Source organism: Salmo salar, chromosome ssa18 (assembly GCF_905237065.1).
Source record: "Salmo salar chromosome ssa18, Ssal_v3.1, whole genome shotgun sequence".
In the NCBI taxonomy this organism is placed as follows: domain Eukaryota; kingdom Metazoa; phylum Chordata; class Actinopteri; order Salmoniformes; family Salmonidae; genus Salmo; species Salmo salar.
The window spans coordinates 64,565,630-64,588,470 of record NC_059459.1 but is presented as its reverse complement, the minus strand read 5'-3'; the positions used below and the strand labels follow the sequence as shown (position 1 = coordinate 64,588,470).

Here is a 22,841-nt window from a genome sequence, read left to right as displayed (position 1 = left end):
CAAGATATAATCCCTAGTGTTGATACTGGGATCTATCTCTTTAAATGATGGATGACAGTTTAGCTAATCAGGTAGAGCCTATAGAATGCCAGAGTTAGGGAGAATAGAGATACCAGAACAGGTAGACATAGAAGTTAAAGATATACTAGCAGAGCACATGAGAAGACTGTTTGTTAACCAAACCCGTATGTCCAAGATTTTGTGTTCAACAGGTAAATTACAGGAGAAGGTGATTCACTCAGTACAACCAGGAGACTGGGTGTGGATCCAGTCCCTGAGGAGAAAAGACAGGAAGCAACACCGTTGGGAAGGCCCATACCAGGTTCTGTTAAACCATTGCCTTTGCCATTAGAAAAGCTGAGAGAGTCACTTGGGTCCACGTTACCCACTGCAAGGAGGTATGTACACATATGACCACTGCTGATCACACACAGAGTTAGGAGAAGAACCGATACCAACAGGGTCCGGGGGTTACCTCCTTAACGAAGATTCCCTATCCCGACCGTTCATCACTGTGTGTGCTCCTAGAGGTGTGAGTATGGGGTGGTACCAAGCAGAGAGACTAAGGGCAGGAGGGGGTTGACGGTTTTTGGGAAGAGTAGAGACTCTGAGCTGCATCATAGTCTAATCTTTCTGATACATTCAGATCCAACACCTACGGGTACTAAACATAGGTTACCGTTGTCATTGAGAAGAAGTAAAAGATAAACTATATAATACACTGATGAGTGACGTACAGAATAAGGAATCAAAGAAGATCAAGATGTAGAATTTAAGGTAAACATTAAACAATTTCCTGGGGAAGCAGACAACTTTACAGGAATTGGGGTTGGCCAGATTGTACTCAGCCAACCCACCTCGGTTCACCTAAATTCCGGATGAATACCAGTGTTATAGATACAAGAATGGCACCGAGAACTAAGATGATTTTAATGGCTGAAAGTAATCGTTAATGTGACTAACTTAGGTTTGAGAGATGAATAGAACATTCTTAACCTCACAGCACCTATAACTGATGAAGGGTGGGCTAGTACCAGCAAAGGACGCATACGACAGAAATTACCACAAAGGGTGGTTAGGAATTGCGCCCTGGGGTTATTGGTCTAACCAGTTCGAGTTAGTCATCAGAGGCCAGGTATAGGAGGCTAAAGTAGGCACAGGAGGAGTTTTGACCAGGATGGGAGTAGCTTTACAAGATGGATGCTATTGGCATCCTCAGGGAAGTTCCAGATGAATACAAAGCTATGAATCAAATATGTGAAGGCTTTTACACTACATTATTTTGGTAGTTGACAATAAATAATAATGTGGATTGAATTAATGACATATTTTAATCAACAGAGATTCATGAATGAAACAGGGGATGCAGTAAAGAGGTTCTCTGACCAATTATCCGCCACCTCCCTCATGACCTGGTAAAATAGACTGACTCTCGATAGGTTACGGGCAAAGAAGATGGTGTAGGTAGAATGATTAGGTTCATTGCTGTACGTACATTTTTGATAACACAGCTCATGTTTGGGAAATGGAAAAGTGTTGCAAGAACTGTATTATGGGCTGCTTTCACCTGTATGAGTGTGTTTGGGTTGTGTGGTTGTTGTTTGGTCCCGTGTGCAAGAGGTTTAATCACCAGAACTCTAGAGAGATGATAACGGAGTACGGACCGAGTCAAAGTTCAGATCAATGAGATGACAAGTACCTACCGCCGAGCAAGGTGGAGGATTCATTCAAATATGAGGAGCACATGTTAGATGAGACCATCTATTGGGATGCATGAATTAGTTTGAATTTGTGTGAAATTTCTGAATCCAATCAAAATAGATGTGTTATAATGTATGTGAAATATCTAGCAAAACGGGTGGATTGTAATGGTAATGATATGATTTTAATCCCTATTGAGACTTGACAAGCTATCTGCTGAGGTGAGACGTGAAGAGGGGGACTCACAACATTTGTCTCTGACTTCCGTTTGTTTGTTTTCACTCCCGCTGTGCCGCAGATTGTTCTTTTTTGTCACGTCTTGCAGACGTGAAGAGGGGGATTTGTAATAAAGATAATCTAACGTTTTACCTAATGATATATAAGGAGGGCATTTGCACAACATGTTTCACAACAGCACACAACAAAATTCCAGAGACATATTGAGCAACCAACTGATACCAATCACGACCACACCCAGAGACTGATGGCGGACTAAGCACTCACACAAAAATGTCAAGACATGAAAGCACCCTAGCCACACGAACTGACCACTGGTGTAAAGAACAACATTCCATGAATATCGCAAGCACCCAGACACGAATTACCAGAAATACACACACACACACACACACACACACTTAGGTGTGTTGGACTCCGAGGACAAAGGACACTGCCAAGGGCCAATGGGAAGTCGACACCACCTGGAGAGTGGACCGTCCCTCCACTCATCGACCAGTCAGGAGAGCGGACCTACTAGACTCAACGTCAACACACTGTTATTTCATTGTATAAATTGGATGTACACTATGTTTCGGGGCTCTCTTCTGCTAGTTCCCTATGAGCTAAACGAAGGAGTCCGTGCACGCTTTGCCAAATATCTTTGTCTCATAATAAACTGCCTTACTATAAACTGAATCACCCGGTCCAGCGTCTTGACTTGTCTCCTTCTCAAATAACTAATCATCAACACTACCCACAATACACACACCCCTAATTAGAGGACCTTCAATCAGAGGCAACGATAGACAGCTGACGCCAACTGAAAGCCCCAACACCAATTAACTAAACATAGAAATACAAATGACTAGACAGAACATAGAACAATAACCAAAACCCTGGACTAATAAATCAAATACCCCTCTCTACATGGACACATACACACAACCACCCTGAACCACATAAAACAAATACCCCCTGCCACGTCCTGACCAAACTAAACACTAACAAATAACACCTTTACAGGTCAGAACGTGACAGGAACGTTTATGTTGGTCAGTGTCCCTGACTCACATCCCCTTATCACCAACCGTCCTCAAATCACATACGCATTTACATTCAGTTTACTATTTTTCCCATAAAAAAAAGATTCAATGATTAAGATTAAATGTTTCACCACACTGTTGTGTTGGGAGGTGGACTGGAAATCTAGCTAAACATACGGAGAGAGAGAGATATAATAACCATTTCATCCCCCAGTCTTAGTCTATGAGAGTTCCAGTGATAACCACCTCAGCAGGTCTCACTCTACACTAAACTGCTCTTTCCTGTCGCTCACAACACAGAAAGTGATGTGTTCCTCACTGGGCCCTCCTCTACCTCAGACTCCCTAACCCTAGCCTTAGCCCTAGTCCTAACCCTAAAGCTAACCCTAGCCTGGCCGTAGCTACTGTGCAGCTACAATGGTAGACAGGTATTTTCAGAGACAGGTCTTATAGGTCATCATCAAAGCCTGCAGCTCCGTCTGGGTGTCAGAGCTACTAACCAATAATATCAGGTCATCTCTGACTCCAGACTTGTTGTTCCTGTCACCTTATCACACTGTGGTTGATGCTCTTGTCATCTTTCTAATGTCAGTTAGATAATGGTTATTATTATATTTCAGTTTTAAATGACTTGTAGTAAATGACTTGTAGTACTCCAGATGACAAATAGGTCTATTGTGTCTAGAACATGTCATATCATGTACAGTATAAAGGTGAAGGGGGGAAGAGCAGAGTGCGTATGGGAAAACACCAACAGAATGAAAGAAGTCTATTGTATGTCAGTCTCATTCCCTCTACATCCTTCACAGAAAAATGCACTGACTGATGTGTAACACCCGAGAGTGCATGTATGATTGGACACCAGTCAACCAATACATGACACATTTGATCCACTCTGTTTTTCTCTCCTGTTAGTGTGGTTCTTATGAGAAGCAATCTATCAGAAGGAGGATCCTCCTCTATTGGTCTCCTTCTGTAGTAGTTTTTGTGCTTCACAAGACTTGTCTGAGAATGTACTGAAAGTTCTCCCATGACATCATCATAAACTGTCCCCTCCCCCTGATCCCATAGAACTAGAATAAGTGGTGCTGTATCACTCATAAGACAGTTAACTCAGAGAGTTCAAATAGGGTTCATCAGCAGTTCTTTGTGGTTTGTAACTGATTTTAGATAACTAAATGTATATATTACAGTCAGTTTTATAAATAACTGTTTTGCTGTGGCTGTAAACTGTCAGGGACAACATGAACAACAAGTAAAGATAGTGATAACAACAGTGACACCACATAGACATCCTGCTGAAAACCACATAGAGACACAGAGACACAGAGAGCAGGTAGGAGGGTCCTGTGTGCACAAAGCCAGCAGGCCCACCTGACCAAAATGTAGATACGGCCTCACCTTGGGATTACAGAAGACTGCAGAGTACCTGTGAATTTGTTCACTGGGTGGGTGTGAGTGACATGCTATCAACACAACTAAAAGAGGACAACACATTACAGAGGAGAGAGGACTTGAATAAATAGGTTGTCTCCCATTCTTGTTCATCTACTCCCTGGAACTCAATACAAAACTACACACAAACACGAGTCATTGTCTCCGTCATATAGAGATCACTCTGCACCCCTTTTTATTTTTAGTAATTTTATTTGCACATTATCAATGTAAAAAGGAGTTTGACAGAATATAAGCCATTCTATTGTACCACACTTATAATAAATAAGCTTCAAATGATATATAAAGCCTGAAACACAGAGAAAGCAATGTATGTCTATACGGAGGAAAAATCTGTTTCAGTCCATGTTTTGGCACCTCACCCCAGAGTACACAGTGTCTCTCTCCATGGCGCTCCTGTGTCTCTGGGTCTTTGGCTTCTTGTGGTTGACATTCAGAGCAGCGTAATGGACCGACATGAGTGTGTCATCATCTTCTTGATCCTAAGAGAAAAATAAATTAAAAGACATAAGGAAAAGACCTGATATTTTCATATTTGTTTACAGTTCATCAAAGTCATACTCAGAATAGTTAACATTATGTTCTGCATACCTGGTTATGAGAACTGGGGACTCCCAGACCACTTGGCTGAGGGTGTGTTCCTTTTAGACAAAAACATGAAGGAATCATCATCATCATCATACAGTGAATTAACCCAGTTTCATGACTAAAACATGTAATATACATTACACCAACAGTTTAAGCATTTACTGTATTGTGCGCAATGATAACGCATATTTTGAAGAACCGTTATGACCAAAAACAAGCAGTGTGCAGTGCACCAACAATTAAAGCATATATTATGCACAATGATAACGCTTACCTTGGCACAGCAGAGATGTATTCTTGGCCATCTTATACATAACACAACCAAGTACAATGATGATGGTGATACACAGAGCCAATGCTACACCCAGGCAGTACACCAAGAGAACAGGGTCCTCCTTACAACCATCTGTGGAAGATCAAACAGGGATAGAGACACTGAGACAATTATGGATACATATATGACAATGAATAAGCCACCAGTGAGACACAGCATTATCTGAGAGTCATACTTTCTACTGTTGTCGAAAAACAAAGGTATCTGAATGACATAGAACACAAAGGCAAGGGAGATACCTAGTCAGTTGTACAACTGAATGCATTCAACTGAAATATGTCTTCTGCATTTCTTTTAATTGTACCTTTATTTAACTAGGCAAGTCAGTTAAGAACATATTCTTATTTTCAATGACGGCCTAGGAACAGTGGGTTAACTGCCTTGTTCAGGGGCAGAACGACAGATTTTTACTTTGTCAGCTCAGGGATTTGATCTTTGCAACCTTTCGGTTACTAGTCCAACGCCCTAACCACTAGGCTACCTGCCACCCCTCTGAATTTAACCCAACCCCTCTGAATCAGAGAGGTGCAGAGGACTGCAGGTATCTGAATGATATAGATAAACAAAGGTATCTGAATGATATAGATAAACATCGGTATCTGTACAATATAGAAAAACAAAAGGTATCTGAACAATATAGCTAAACAAAGGTATCTGAATGATCTACAAATACAAAAGTATCTGAATATAGAAAAACAAAGGTATCTGAACATATCGAAATACAACGGAATCTGAACGATATAGCCAAACAACGGTATCTGAACATATAGAAATACAACGGTATCTGAACAATATAGCTAAACAAAGGTATCTGAACATTATAGAAAAACAAAGGTATCTGAACGATATAGATAAACATCGGTATCTGAACAATATAGCTAAACAAAGGTTTTGGCATAAAAGTTAGCTATAAAAGAGTATTAATTTAAAATCTACAGTCATGGCCAAAAGTTTTGAGAATGACACAAATATTAATATTAAATATTCCACAAAGTTTGCTGCTTCAGTGTCTTTAGATATTTTTGTCAGATGTTACTATGGAATACTGAAGTATAATTACAAGCATTTCATAAGTGTCAAAAGCTTTTATTGACAATTACATGAAGTTGATGCAAAGAGTCAATATTTGCAGTGTTGACCCTTCTTTTTTAAGACCTCTGCAATCCGCACTGGCATGCTGTCAATTAAGTTCTGGGCCACATCCTGACTGATGGCAGCCCATTCTTGCATAATCAATGCTTGGAGTTTGTCGGAATTTGTGGGGTTTTGTTTGTCCACCCGCCTCTTGAGGATTGACAACAAGTTCTCAATGGGGTTAAGGTCTGGGGAGTTTCCTGGCCATGGACCCAAAATATCGATGTTTTGTTCCCCGAGCCACTTAGTTATCACTTTTGCCTTATGGCAAGGTGCTCCATCATGCTGGAAAAGGCATTGTTAGTCACCAAACTGTTCCTGGATGGTTGGGAGGATGTATTGGTACCATTCTTTATTCATGGCTGTGTTCTTAGGCAAAATTGAGTGAGCCCACTCCCTTGGCTGAGAAGCAACCCCACACATGAATGGTCTCAGAATGCTTTACTGTTGGCATGACACAGGACTGATGGTAGCGCTCACCTTGTCTTCTCTGGACAAGCTTTTTTCCGGTGTAGGAGACCCAGCCTCAGGGCTCTTCTCACACTGATCACTACTGTCTCTATGGGTGTAAATGATTCCTGGATGGGATTCTCCTGAGCCATGTCTGAACCAATAGACACTAATGTACAGTTCAGAGTTACAGAGTCTCCTGGCTGGACTGAGTCAGACACAGGCTGCTGGAGCACAGACATGCTGTTGGACTCTGAACCTGAAGAGAGTGATGGAGTAAGATCATAGTGTGTAAATTGTATTGGTCTGGTATATTCATTCAGCGCCAAAGTCTAAAGTATATTTCTAATTTAATGGTGCAAAATTTAAAATCCAAAATTAGGGAAGGAAGTTAAGTTACCTTTGACAATCAAAACAGTTCCTTCTCCAAATTTGACTTTGCCCGCTTTCATAGCACCACAGTAGTATGTCCCATGGCTCTGTCTTGGAGATGGTCAGGTTAAAGCTGCCAACTCCTCTCTTCACACTCAGATGTTTAGTCTCAGTGAAATCCTTGGTAAAGTAAAAACTACTTTGGCCACTGTAAAGTGATGATGCCATGAGAAGTGGTTTCTGTCCAAGAGTCTGCTTGTACCAAAACAACATTGGTATTCACGTCAGTTGGCCAAAAGGAAGTGATATTCTCCCATCTCAGTAACCTTAACAGCGTGTGGTTGAACAACGTTCTTGGTAAATGCAAAAAACTGTCAAAGCAAACAAACAATATAGATCATCAAGATGAAGATTGAAAAACATCTCAAATACTTGCTACAAAGTCATTCAAATGGTTTCTAAAAGCCAATAATATATATATTTAAAAAATATATATATATAAATTCAAATTTCTTACCAGAGTTGGCATAAAACAAAAAGATTTCCCAATGTCTGATCATCATTGTAATGTCAACCATGCTGCAATGTATAGAATGAGGGTCTGACAACGGGACACCTTTTATATTTACAAGCATTTCACTACACTCGCATTAACATCTGCTAACCATGTGTATGTGACCAATAAAATTTGATTTGATGACACTTTACATAGCCTTTATACAATGGCACTGAAACGAGAGATTGTATTGGCTGTCTGAACAAGAAAAAAAAGTACTGTGTAGCAAATATGTCGTGTGGTTTAACACAGTTTGAGCAGCCTAGATATTTTGTTTTAAGATGACTATGTAAAGCAACTCAGAGTTATTGGATCAAGGCAATAAAATATTGGTTTGGTACGGCTGGTTATACTGTATATAAAAACCTTTACTTCAATCAGTTCTCTTTGGATGTTTGGACAGGAAACAGTGAAGTATCTCTACTGAAGTATCTCTACTGAAGTATCTCTACTGAAGTATCTCTACTGAGTATCTCTACTGAGTATCTCTACTGAGTATCTCTACTGAGTATCTCTACTGCCTCTGATACTACAGACCACAACCCAGCCCAGCTCAAGGGTTAAAGTTTTCCGTAATGTAAATATGCCCCCCACTGCATAAAAGCTGCATTTCTGGCTCTTGGTTTTCATCATAGGCCTCCAACATTAAATACTGTTATTAGTTGTCATAGCATTAGCATTGAATAATATTTTTGTTGGCCTAATTTCAAACCTTTTACCAATATTTTTTTTTTTACTCATGTAAAACCAAATCCTCTAACTAACCTCACTAGTGCCACTCTCCATGTCCCCTATACATTTCCTATGAGTGTAATGCAAGGCTTTGAAAAACTTAGCAGATGTCTTTTTTTTGGATAATTGCAAGACACCAGACTGGTTTACAGTTCACTTACCAGGTATTGTGTGGGGAGAATTCCGATGGACCTCTTACAGTGGAGGTTATCATCACCTTACCAATGCCTCACTGCTTATGACCCGGTGGCTGTGTAAGGCACTACTGCCATCTGGAGCAACACAACACAGAGAAGATTGACATTTACATCTCCAATGTTTTTCATTTATTTTAGCAAATACATGGTATTGGTAGGCCTTCTATACCCCTATTGGCACAATTTATTCTCGAACACATTCAGCCCACAGATATAAATAGTTGGATGATGACAAGGCATAGTGGCATCAGTGCCATTAGGATGTGGCTCACAAACTTCTCTGAATCACGTTATCCAGAAACTAACTGTTTGTCTATTGGTTGCCTTGACTTTAATGGCTTATGTGGCTAATCGGAAGCAGGCAAACTTAGCACTCAGAACAACAGGCCTTGTGTTCTGGAATCTAATCTGATTACTAGAGAGCATGTGGTATGACCTCTTATGAGAGAAATGTAATTAAATACCATTATTAAATAGGCTACATGTACACTATTAACTATTAGTTGTTATGAGTGCAAATCAATTGAACTTTTTTTGTAATCATTCAGGGTCTGAAAGGAAGAAAATAAAATGTGTTCAAACCCTACAGAATTTGAACTGTATGACTGCTGTGGTTCTCATCTTTGTCCACTGGACAGCGACATTATCTCATATATATAATCTATGAACCGATGATGATTTTGTCACTTTTTATGCCCGGGCTGGTGTATAGATAATACGAATTTACTCTACTACTCTACTTACTGCAACCTACCCCAAAATACCAATACAATAATCTCCAATGAAAAGGAGTCACATACCATTATAGTATTACAATAATAACCTAAACTTTTTCATCCAAATAATACAATTCAACTGTGAATTTATCCTGAATATTAGTACAGGTGACCATGCAATTTGTAGTTTACCATTTCTCACAGTGGTTAGTCAGGTATTTGAGGTGTGCACCAATGGTGTATACCTATCCGTCTAAGGGAGGAGAGAAGGGAACAGGCAGAAGGAGGCGCACGAGATGCTCGAGAGCCTGTTCGGTCCAGCCCCGCCTCGCAACGCCACCTGATCCACCCGCCCCATCTGTCAGTTATACCGGGACTTAGGTGGTGGTTTTCACCGGAAAGATAGCTATGCCGGAGGTACGGAAATTTACCAAAAGGTTGAGTATACCTGGAACGGCGGCGGAACTCAGTGTCTCGGAGGCTGTGAGGACATCGGTGATTGTGGTTAGTATGGTGGCTTATTATCTCATCTTCAGTTAGCTGGTAGCCAAGGTACCTTGCTGTCCAAACCCGCTCACTTTACTACGGAACCATAGCGCAAGAGTCCGGTCCTGTTTCATCCAGAAAAGGCTTTGTATACTTTTAGTTTATAACGTTACTTGAATGTCCGAACGACAACATTGTTTCCAGTTTTATCGAAGACGCGAGTCTCACCATTCCCCATATGTCACCCACTGAGCAGAGCTCGCCACATTTGATTACAAGTGGGAATTTAAACTTGCGTATGATTTCGTAATTATCTGGAAATTAATCAATTTCGTTAGGCAGAAAATGACCATATTTTTAAAAGGATAATGTGTATATATAAAGTAAGTATCGTATTGCTATATGTGTCCTTTTTCTGTGGCTTTGGTGTGCAGAACACAAGTGAGGACACATGGTATTCCATTCCTCTTGGCATCAGGTCTTGGCTGCAGCGCCTTTTGTGCGCTTGCAGAATGTGCAGTGCCAATTCTGAGTTGGCACTGCAATTCTTGGTTTCCCAAGATCCCATTCCCTTTTCCTGTTCTTGCATCCTGCTCCTTTCTATGCTGGGTGGGTGGAATTCATATTTTTAATGCCTCAAGCATGTACAGGATTATTGATCTTGATGGTGTTTGATGATAGACCTACAATAACAGTTCAGTCTTTGCAGGAGCCTTTTCTCTTTCTTTGTTGAAAGGACACTAGTGCTGTCTGCTATATCATGGATGGTGATTTGAGCACTGGTTGTGGTTTGTAGTTTGGTTGGCTGCTTGTAGTATTGGCTAAAACCCTGCTATGATGCAGGGAATTGGCTTGAGATAAATTGCACATAAAACTGATGAAGCACTTCAGATTTAATCATTCACAGAGGGCTTCTTTGGGTGTGTGTGTGTGTGTGTGTGTGTGTGTGTGTGTGTGTGTTTCTTTCCGATGTCAGTGTTTTTGCAAGAGATTGCTCTCCTCTGACATCGAAAGATGCATGACCTTTCGGGGTGACTATGACCTCATGATTTGTCATCATGGGATTTCTCCACTGTAAAATCTCCCATGCTGTCGCTGTCATCTGATTCACCATGTCTCTCTTTCTCATATGCGACACAACCAACACACAAACCCAGCCAAAACATCTCCAGTCAAGTCTTATGACAATGACGCAGTGAAGGCAACAGGCATAGTAACCTTGTGATGAGATTTGTTGCTGCCTGATGTGTGCTAGGCAACACAGGTTCCCGGAGTGTGTGTGTTGTCTGTTTAAGCGGATGATCCTCGGGGTAACGGTCGACGTGGTAACAGAGAACAAGCGCTGTTTTGTGGAGGTTGCCTAGCCAGCATAGCCAGTTGTGATTCTCTGGAGGCATGCTCCAACCATGCTTTGTGTGTTTGTGTTTGGTTGGTTTTTATCTGTCACATTTGTCAATGGGGGCATCTTGTTTTATTATTTTTCCTGGCATTCCATGTTTTCTGCTCTTTCCATCCTTTCCACTCTCCTTTTTTAAACTGCCCAGTTGGTGCGTCCTACGTTCAGTTGGAGGGCTATGTATCCTATTCCTTTTATTATGGGGTCTCTTCTCTGTGATCTGAAAAGGAGTGGATTTGCTCAAGTAACAGCTTAATATAAGCCTAGTAGTATATTACTGAGGCCCACCAGCTTCAACTTGCAGTCCTTTCAGATCATAAGACATTGGGACGTTTTGAACGGTAGCTGAGGTGAAACTACTATACGTGTCTGAGGTCGCAAGAAAGCTCTTGAAGAATCACAAGGTGTTGTTTTGATAAAATGTAGAGTGCCTTCAGACAGTATTCACACCCCTTGACTTTTTCCACATTTTGTTGTGTTACAGCCTGAATTTAAAATTGATTAAATGTAGATTTTGTTTGGTCACTCGGCTACACACAATACCCCATAATATTATAGTGGAATTAAGTCCTTAGAGAATTTTGCACATTCATAAAAAAATTAAAAGCTGAAATGTACTGAGTCAATAAGTATTCAACCCCTTTGTTAAGGCAAGCCTAAATAGGTTCAGGAGTAAATATTTGCTTAACAAGTCACATAATAAGTTGCATGGACTCACTCTGTGTAGTAATAGTGTTTAACATGATTTTTGAATGACTACCTCATCTCTGTACCCCACACATACAAATAATTGTAAGGTCCCTCAGTGAATTTCAAACACAGATTCAACCACAAAGACCAGAGAGGTTTTCCAATTCTGTGCAAAGAAGGGCACCTATTGGTAGATGGGTAAAAAATAAATGGAAAAAAAGCAGACATTGAATATCCCTTTGAGCATGGTGAAGTTATTAATTACACTTTGGATGGTGTATTCACTACAAAGATGCAGGTGTCCTTCTAACTTGCCGGAGAGGAACGAAACCGCTCAAGGATTTCACCATGAGGCCAATGGTGACTTGTTAGAGTTTAATGGCTGTGATAGGAGAAAACTGAGGATGGATCGACAACATTGTAGTTACTCCACAATACTAACCTAATTGACAGCATGAAAAGAAGGAAGCTTGTACGTGATAACAAATATTCCAAAAAATGCATCCTGTTTGCAACAAGGCACTAAAATAATTCTGGCAAAAATATGGCAAAGCAATTAACTTTTTGTCTTGAATACAAGGTGTTAGTTATGTTTGGGGCAAATACAACACATTACTGAGTACCACTCTCTATATTTTCAAGCATACTGGTTGCTGCTTCATGCTATGCTTGTAGTTGTTAAGGACTGGGGAGTTTTTCAGGATAAAATAGAATAGATCTAAATGGAAAGGAGCTAAGCAATCCTAGGGACAATCCTAGAGGAAAACCTGGTTCAGTCTGCTTTCCACCCGACACTGGGAGATGAATTCACCTTTCAGCTGGACAATAACCTAAAACACAAGGCCACATCTACACTGGAGTTGCTTACCAAGAAGACAGTGGATGTTCCTGAGTGCCGAGTTATAGTTTTGACTTAAATCTACTTGAAAATCTATGGCAAGACCTGAACATGTTTGTCTAGCAATGATCAACAACCAATGTGACAGAGCTTGAAGAATTTAGAAAAGAATAATGGGCAAATGTTGCACAATCCAGGTATGGCAAGCTCTTAGGGACTTACCCGGAAAGAGTCACAGCTGTAATCGCTGCCAATGGTGCTTCTACAAAGTATAGACTCTGGGTTGAATACTTATGTAAATTCAAATATGTCTGTATTTCATTTTCAATACGTTTGCAAAAATGTCTAAAAACATGTTTTCATTGTGTGTAGATGGGTGAGAAAAAAATGTGAATTAACCCATTTTAAATTCAGGCTGTAACAACAAAATGTGGATAAGTCAAGGGGTGTGAATACTTTCTGAAGGCACTGTATCTATATGAGGGTGTGTATTAGTGCTAAGCGATTAACCAAAATGTGTTTTTTCTCTTTTTTTAAAACTAATTGACCAACTCAGTTCAGTTATTTGTATTCCATTATTTTTTCTTTTCGTGAGGGCAAAGCGTAGTGTCTCTAGAGATAAATCAAATCAAGCCCGAACTGTGCGATGTAGTAGGGAGTTGTAGTTTCCAACAGGTCAATATTTTACATAGTTTAGCACAGAAAACATGCTAATTAACTTAATCCATTGTTTGGTCTGAGACGGAGAGAAGAATGTGCGATGGGGAGGGAATGGCTTCGTGAGGTATCTCTACCTGAAAATACATGATCTAAGATAGGAATATGACTGCTGAAAAGCAACTTATTTACTTTGAAGAACTTCTAAAATAGTGATTTTTGTCAGACAACATTATCACGTTTTAAGGTATGACCCAGGTGCAGACAGTGTTGAAGAAACAAAAGTTTATTCTTTAAACAGGGGCAGGCAAACGGCAGGTCCAGGCAGGCAGGGGTCAACAATCCAGAGAGGGTGTAAGGCACCAGAACAGCAGGCAGGCTCAGGTCAGGCAGAGGTTGGTAATTCAGAGTAGAGGCAAAGGTACAGGACGGCAGGCAGGAAATGTCAAAACCAGGAAACTAGAAAACTGGGACTATAGCAAAGACCGGCGCAAGGGAAACCGCTGGTAGGTTTGAATGAACAAAACGAACTGGCACGCACAGACCAACAGAAAACACCGGTATAAGTACCCAGGATATAATGGGGAAGATGGGCGACACCTGGAGGGGGGTGGAGACAAGCACAAGGACAAGGACAGGTGAAACAGATCAGGGCGTGACAAGCATAGGCAGCAGCTCTATAGAGATGAGATGATGACTTGGAATTAAATTAATAAAGTCATCAACAAAACAAATGTAATATACACAACAACTGAAATATTTTATTAAAGTGAATAAACGATGGTTAATAAGTGATAAGCAGTAATGGACAGTCACTACCATCATGGGACTTTTATTCATTGTTTTATTCTGTGCTGTTACAGCCTTCAACCCAAATAATCTGAAGCCGAAATCGAAAAGCACTAATCGCTCAGCACTAGTTTGTATATACAAATTGAAGTCAGGTCAAGGGATGTGGGACATGGGGAGTATCTGTGTTCACTATTGATGGGGAACTGTAGAGGTCGATGAGGACGCTAAAGGTGAGGTGAGTGGGACTTGATCTGTGTGTGTGGATGTGTTTAACTATACTTGTGGGGACTAGAATAGTAAACGAACAAAAATCTTGACCAACTGGGGACATTTTGTTAGTCCCCACAAGGTCAAATGCTATCTCTAGGGGGTTTAGGGTTAAGGTTAGGTTTTCAGGTTAGCATTAAGGTTAGGGTTGGTTAAGGAAAATAGTATTTTGGATGGGACTGAATTGTGTCCCCCCCCCCACAAGATTAGTTGTACAAGACTGTGTGTCTAGGTGAACCAATAAACACCAGTACTAAAACTCCCATCTGTTAGAGTTAGACTTCTCCTCTGTCTTTCCACTGAACCGTAAGAGACAGACACCTGGAAAAGTACTTCTCTCTCTCACTGACATTGTAGCCAAAGACCCCGGAAGCATGTTGGAGTGACAGTTTGTTTGGAGTGTCCAGGGCCAGATTGATTGCCTAACCCCTTCCTTCGTTCCTTTGTGTGTTTCTCTCTCTCTCCCCTCTCTCCTCTCTCTCTCCTCTCTCTCTCTCAGGCTGTGGTTTAGTATCACAGCGGCCTGTGAAACTAAACTTGTGCCCTGCTGCTAAGGGTCACTCACTGCAGCAAGCAACCTAAAGTCAAACGAGAAACAGTAGCCAGGAACTTAGACCCAAAGGTTATAAGGCATTTTTCAAATCAAATGTATTTGTCACATACACATGGTTAGCAGGTGTTAATGCAAGTGTAGCGAAATGCTTGTGCTTCTAGTTCCGACCGTGCAATAATATCTAACAAGTAATATAACCTAACAATTTCACAACAACTACCTTACACACACAAGTGTAAAGGAATGAATATGTACATACAAATAAATGAGTGATGGCCGAATGGCATAGGCAAGATGCAGTAGATGGTATAGAGTACAATATATACATATGAGATGAGTAATGTAGGGTATGAAAACATATAAAGCAGCATTGTTTAAAGTGGCTAGTGATACATTACATCAAGATGCAGTAGATGGTATTGCGTACAGTATATACATATGAGATGAGTAATGTAGGGTAAGTAAACATTATATATTTTAAGTGGCTAGTGATAAATTGATTACATCAAATGTTCCATTATTAAAGTGGCTGTGTTGGCAGCAGCCACTCAATGTTAGTGATGGCTGTTTAACAGTCTAATGGCCTTGAGATAGAAGCTGTTTTTCAGTCTCTCGGTCCCCACTTTGATGCCCCTGTACTGACCTCGCCTTCTGGATGATAGCGGGGTGAACAGGCAGTGGCTCGGGTGGTTGTTGTCCTTGATGATCTTTTTAGCCTTCCTGTGACATCGGGTGGTGTAGGTGTCCTGGAGGGCAGGTAGTTTGCACCCAGTGATGCGTTGTGCAGACCTCACTACCCTCTGGAGAGCCTTCCGGTTGTGGGCGGAGCAGTTGCCGTACCAGGCGGTGATACAACCCGACAGGATGCTCTCGATTGTGCATCTGTAAAAGTTTTTGTGTTTTTGGTGACAAGCCACATTTCTTAAGCCTCCTGAGGTTGAAGAGGAGCTGCTGTGCCTTCTTCACCACGCTGTCTGTGTGGGTGGACCATTTCAGTTTGTCCGTGATGTGTACACCGAGGAATTTAAAGCTCTCCACCCTCTCCACTACTGTCCCGTCAATGTAGATAGGGGGCTGCTCCCTCTGCTGGTGCCTAACCCTTCTGCAGAGGACTCCTCTGTAGGGGGCCATGTAACATAGCAACCTCTGGGGCCAGAGTGTTGGACATCAACCCCTAAAGGACATTCTGTTGAACTAGATTACTGTGCCCTGTGTTCACAGTGGTATAAGAAGATATGTTTTAAACTCTCCTCCAGTCCAGCAGTCACCCTAATATTTCTCTGTTCTTTCCTTAGATGTTTATAATTTGTTTTTCCCTCATTTTTCTCTCTCTGTTTCTTTCTTTCTCTCGCTCCCTGTCGCTCTCTCTCTCTCTCGCTCTCTTCCTGGGGTCCAATAAACATAAAAATACTGTTTGTGTGAATGGGCAGGTGAGGGTGTGTGCCTCTGTTTCTGTGTCTGTCCAAATGTACAGCACCAGTCAAAAGTTTAGACACACCTACTCATTTCAAGGGTATTTCTTTATTTTTACTATTTTCTACATTGTAGAATGATGGTGAAAAAATCAAAACAAGCATATGGAATCATGTAGTAGCCACAAAGTGTTAAACAAATCAAAATATATTTTATATTTGAGATTCTTAAAAGTAGCCACCCTTTGCCTTGATGACAGCTTTGCACACTCTTGGCATTCTCTCAACCAGCTTCACCTGGAATGCTTTTCCAACAGTCTTGAAGGACTTCCCACATGCTGAGCACTTTTTGGCTGCTTTTCCTTCACTCTGCGGTCCAACTCATCCCAAACCATCTCAATTGGGTTGAGGTTGGGTGATTGTGGAGACCAGGTCATCTGATGCAGCACTCCATCACTCTCCTTCTTGGTCAAATAGCCCTTACACAGACTGGAGGTGTGTTGGGTCATTGTCCTGTTGAAAAACAAATGATAGTCCCACTAAGCGTAAACCAGATGGGATGGCGTAAGTGTGCCTTGAATTCTAAATAAATCATTGACAGTGTCACCAGCAAAGCAACCCCACGCCATCACACCACCTCCTCCATGCTTCACAGTGGGAACTACACATGCGTAGATCATCCGTTCACCTACTCTGCGTCTCACAAAGACACAGCGGTTGGAACCAAAAGTCTCAAACTTGTAATCATCAGACCAAAGGACAGATTTCCACTGGTCTAATGTCCATTGCTCGTGTTTCTTGGCCCAAGCAAGTCTCTTCTTATTGGTGTCCTTTTAGTAGTGGTTTTTTTTCAGCAATTCGACCATGAAGGCCTGATTCACGCCGTCTCCTCTGAACAGTTGATGTTGATGTGTCTGTTACTTGAACTCCGTGAAGCATTTATTTGGGCTGCAATTTCTGAGGGTGGTAACTCTAATGAACATATCCTTTGCAGCAGAGGTAACTCTGGGTCTTCCTTTCCTGTGGCAGTCCTCATGAGAGCCAGTTTCATCATAGCTCTTGATGGTTTTTGTGACTCCACTTGAAGAAACGTTAAAAGTTCTTGACATTTTCAGTATTGACTGACCTTCATGTCTTAACCTTTTCACACGTACCAACACATGGGTGTGATCATTCTACAATGGTCCCTGTAGCGTACGATCAAACCGGTGTGATTAGACCGCTTGGTTAGTTAGAACGCTTATTTAGAACATCCATTTTCAATTGACGCGACAATCAGCATTGGAGCTGGCCACACTGTTTTTTTTTCAGAAACATTTTGCACAAACACAGTCCTTACAAAGTTATATCCAGAATGTGAGCAGTTTTTATTTTTGGATGCAATGTTCAGACATTCATAGAAGTATCTACAGCATAACACAATCATCCAAACTGGAAAAATGTAGGCTACGTTTGTGCTAGCGCTGAGGAAAGATTGACATAACAAGGGTCATGTTTTTATAACTCTCGACTGACAAACTACAATAAGAATTAGCTAATAGCAATTGCTATTTATAATTAATCACATCACGGGAGAGCTCACCATTGATCGAAATAATTGAGTAAAACACGTTCTAGAAATTGAAAGTAATCCGACGATAGTAGCTAGATTCTGCGCTCCACCATGTTTGTTTTTTTCACAGAAACCAAAGATCATAAGAGGAGACCAGATGAGTTTGGTCTGTTTTATAGTATGCATGTCGAAGGGGGTGTGTCGTCTACCATCATTCACTTCTGGAAGGTCTGAAACCCAGAATGCATTGTATGTCAACAAACATGGCTCCGCACATAGCTGGAATTAGCTTAGCTCATCATAATCAGTACAAACTTCAAAAAGTACTTTACACACAATGTGTTCATTACAATCTATGCAAGAATCGGAATGCATGTTTTGTCACCAGTACTTGAAAACATGTGAATAAAACAGTAAATATATAGGAGTGGCTCAAGAAGAAGCACATTAAGGTCCTGGAGTGGCCTAGCCAGTCTCCAGACCTTAATCCTATAGAAAATCTGTGGAGGGAGCTGAAGGTTCGAGTTGCCAAACGTCAGCCTCAAAACCTTAATGACTTGGAGAAGATCTGCAAAGAGGAGTGGGACAAAATCACTCCTGAGATGTGTGCAAACCTGGTAGCCAACTACAAGAAACATCTGACCTCTGATTGCCAACAAGGGTTTTGCCACCAAGTACTAAGTCATATTTTGCAGAGGGGTCAAATACTTATTTCCCTCATTAAAATGCAAATCAATTTATAAAAAAATGTACATGTGTTTTTCTGTATTTTTTTCTTGTTATTCTGTCTCTCACTGTTCAAATAAACCTACCATTAAAATTATAGACTGATAATTTCTTTGTCAGTGGGCAAACATACAAAATCAGCAGGGGATCAAATACTTTTTTCCCTCACTGTAGTAGAGGAGACCAATTGCTATGCCTTGGAGCTACAGGAGAAGAGAGAGCCAGGAGTGAGGGGGAAACTCGCTAAATGGGTGACCACAATTAGTGAAATGTATACCTTCCTGGTGACAGTCCTTCTCATGGGGATAGTAAAGAATTCCCTAAGAGAATACTGGAGCACAGATCCTATGTTTGCAACTCCCTTCTTTGCCAAGACCGCTTCCTAGTTCTGCTGCGATGCCTCCATTTCGTCAACAAACTCCTGCCAACCCAAATGACCCGTTATACAAAATAAGAAATGTTCTTACCAGCCTGACATCAGCATTTGGTCGGGTCTTTGTGCCATACAATGACCTATGCATTGATGAGTCCCTGATGTTATGGAAAGGTAGGCTGGCGTTCTGTCAATATATTCCCTTCAAAAGGCACAGGTTTGGGGTCAAGTTCTTTGTCATGTGCGACATGAAGACATGATTTGTCCAGGACATTGTAGTTTACACAGGGTCCTCCACTGACATCCAACATTATGAGGGGCTTGGGGTGTCCTGGTCTGTGGTGATGACCATGATGGCTCCTCATCTTGGCAAGGGACACACTTTGTATGTGGACAATTGGTACAGCAGTCCCACACCCTTCCAGCATCTGCTCTCCAACAGCACAGGGGCCTGTGGCACAGTCAGGTCAAACAGGAAGAGGATGCCGGCATTCGGATGCAGGAAGTTGCAGAGAGGGGAGGTGGAGTTCAAGGAGAATGGTCAACAGCTGGCAGTAAAGTGGCATGACAAACGAGACGTCCATGTCCTCTCCACTGTCCATACAGCAACCATGTCGGCCACAGGGAAGGTGGACAACCTGACAGGAGAGAGAAAGATCAAACCAGACTGTGTGCTTGACTATAACCTCAAAATGGGGGCAGTGGATAAGGCAGACATGATAAACAGCTTTGTGGAATGCACTCGGAAAATGACCAAATGGTATGTTATTTTTCCATCTGATCGACACTGCTGCCCTCAATGACCACATAGTTCACCTCAAACTAGCAGGTGAGGAGATTACCGAACAAGTTATTTTTTGTAATTCGACGTACAGGTCCATTATGCAATTATAGTGACAATATCTCACCCACCTACCCACTGCCTCATCATCCTCTCCCTTCCCTCATCCTCCCCAAGCTAATACTTCTCTGACGCAATTAGCAGTGTTTTACAGAGCTAATAGAAGAATATAGCTAGCTACATAAGCACGATTGAATATAACAGCATAAAGGTTATGAAATGAGCTACAGTAGAAACGACCGCACGACATACAGAAACTATTATAACGTAATAAGGCACTTTGATAGAAACGCACACATTTCCAAAGTTGTTGTTATTATTAGTAATGAAAACAACAATTACTGTGATGCGGGCACCAGACGGAAAATGTGACGGGAGATACGTTCTGACGGGAGATGCGCAAATGTCTGCAGACTTGAACTGCACAAACCATTGGGAAGTGCTTGGGTAATTTTGTCTGGGTCATAAATTCAACAAAAAAAAGACATTTTCCGCAAAAATAGAAAAGCCTACATTTTATGTGAATTAATGAGACGGAACACACCTACATTCAAACTGTTCTTAGAAAATAAAAACTTGTTAGAAAATCATTTGAAATTGAAGTTGAAACAGCCTATAAATAAAAACAGGCTGCGTGCCTTGGTTTGAGGGCAGCGCGGATTAAATGTACTGTTTCGTAACAATCACATTCTGAGATGGCGAGAACGTTCTAACATCACGTGCATAAAAAAAACTCACGCTGGGGCTACCGTTAGATATTTGGAACTCACGCATGAAAAGGTTAAAGTAATTAGCTGAGCTGTTCTTGCCATAATATGGACTTGGTCTTTTACCAAATAGGGCTATCTTCTGTATACCACCCCTACCTTGTCACAACACAGCTGATTGGCTCAAATGCATTAAGAAGGAACGAAATTCCACAAATTAACTTTTAACAAGGCACACCTGTTAATTGAAATGCATTCTGGGTGACTACCTCATGAAGCTGGTTGAGAGAATGCCAAGCGTGTGCAAAGCTCTCGTCAAGGCAAAGGGTGGCTATTTGAAGAATCTGAAATATAAAATATATTATGATTTGTTTAACACTTTTAATTAATTTATTTTTTATTTATTTTTTTGCTTACTACATATTTCCATGTTTGTTATTTCATAGTTTTGATGTGTTTACTATTATTCCACAATGTAGAAAATACTAAAGAATAAAGAAAAACCCTGGAATGAGTAGGTGTGTCCAAAATTTTGACTGTACGGTAACCTGTGTCTGTCTGAATGTATATGGTAACCTCTGTGTCTTTGACTCTCAGAGCTGTCTATTTGTTTCTGGAGCAGCTTAATTCAATGTTATTCAATATTTCTCCCCTGTGTGAGGGAGTGGGTGAGGGTGTGTGTACATTATCTTTGTGTCTCTTGACTGTCTACAGATGTAGGATCTTCATTTGAGCCAGTTTGCTACTGCAGGAAAATAATCCTGCAGCAACAGGATATATGGATTCTAATTCATTTAATTTTTGTTTAGAGAAAATCACATCTGAAATTTCAAAATGCAAATTACAAACTTCAGAAGCCTTTTTAAACCTCAAATACTCTCCAAGTTAGAAATGTCTCCTGTAACAGGGTGATCAAATTAAGATCCTACATCTGTCTGTGTGCCTACAGGAGCAGCCTAAGGTAATTGAGCCTTTGGACTATGAGAATGTGGTGTTCCAGAGGAAAGCCCAAATCCACAGTGACCCTCAGCGAGACCTCCTGCTGTGTCCTGTCGACGACTTCTCGGTACACAGGCGCACGCTCACACAAACACATTGAAAAGGACACATGTAGAGCTAAATAGGGTGTTGTAGCACTGGGAAGAAACACTGCTTGTTTTCTTTGTTAAAATTCATACAAATGTTTTATTAGAGAACATTTATACAAGTGACACACTCTTTCAAATATGCTCCTAGAAACACTGGATACCAGACCCACATTTGAAGAGTTTCATTCCAAAACGCTATATATCAATTTTCAGAAATGTTGGTAAATTAGCTTTTATTGTTCAAAGAGATTGTTGTGAAAGAGTGTTGTGTTTTTTTTTAATCTAATCATGGCACGGGGTTGTTCAATGACAGACATGTATTTGTTTAAAATCTATCACTTGATGGTTTCATTTCAGAGAAAAATGTTTCTGCTATATACAGTATCCACTTCACTCTCAGGGAAATAAGTAGTATTGCTAGGTTTTACACCATCAAATGTAACAAATAACTATAATTTTTATAAAGAAATGTACAAATGATACATTTGTGACGTCAATATTTCATTGTATTATTCAATACAGTAATATGAGATCTGTATGTAAATAAAACATTTACATTTTATTTATTTTTTAATTTAATAGATGAACTAATCCAGTGTTAAAGTTAGTGCATTCATCTTTAGATAGCTAGGTGAGACAACCACATATCACAAACAAAAAAACACATTTTCATACACATTCAAAATCTATGAATTCAAAATCTAAGAACAGTAATATTTTAACCCCACATTAAGGTGCCCATACGCAATCATTTCTGATGGAAAAAACACAAATGTGAAAAATTGGCAGATATAGCGTTTTGGAAACACAATTGCTACTGCAATGGAACCTGTAGTATGAATATGAGGGGAAACTGCAGAAACGGTGATTAGTTTAAAACCGCAACATCAGCAAATTCTTGAAGTGGCTCAAGGTGGGCATTTTTATAGATTTTCCTTTCTATAATTGTTTCCCTTTAAATTACTA

General features: G+C 40.6%; 1 protein-coding gene and 1 long non-coding RNA gene across 2 annotated transcripts in view; both read left to right on the top strand.

Moving 5' to 3' along the window:
• Window positions 1–1,185: 1,185 nt before the first annotated feature.
• On the top strand, window positions 1,186–2,074 carry LOC123728649 (uncharacterized). Its single transcript, XR_006760282.1, has 2 exons — window positions 1,186–1,714; window positions 2,000–2,074. It is a non-coding gene; the product is annotated as an uncharacterized lncRNA (long non-coding RNA).
• A 7,703-nt stretch (window positions 2,075–9,777) lies between these two features.
• The window catches only part of LOC123728738 (dedicator of cytokinesis protein 11-like), a 137,592-nt gene continuing 124,528 nt past the window's right edge, over window positions 9,778–22,841 (top strand). The window contains 2 exon segments of the mRNA XM_045701398.1: window positions 9,778–10,001; window positions 21,737–21,853. Coding sequence (XP_045557354.1) covers window positions 9,906–10,001; window positions 21,737–21,853 — 213 coding nt within the window. The 5' untranslated portion in view covers window positions 9,778–9,905.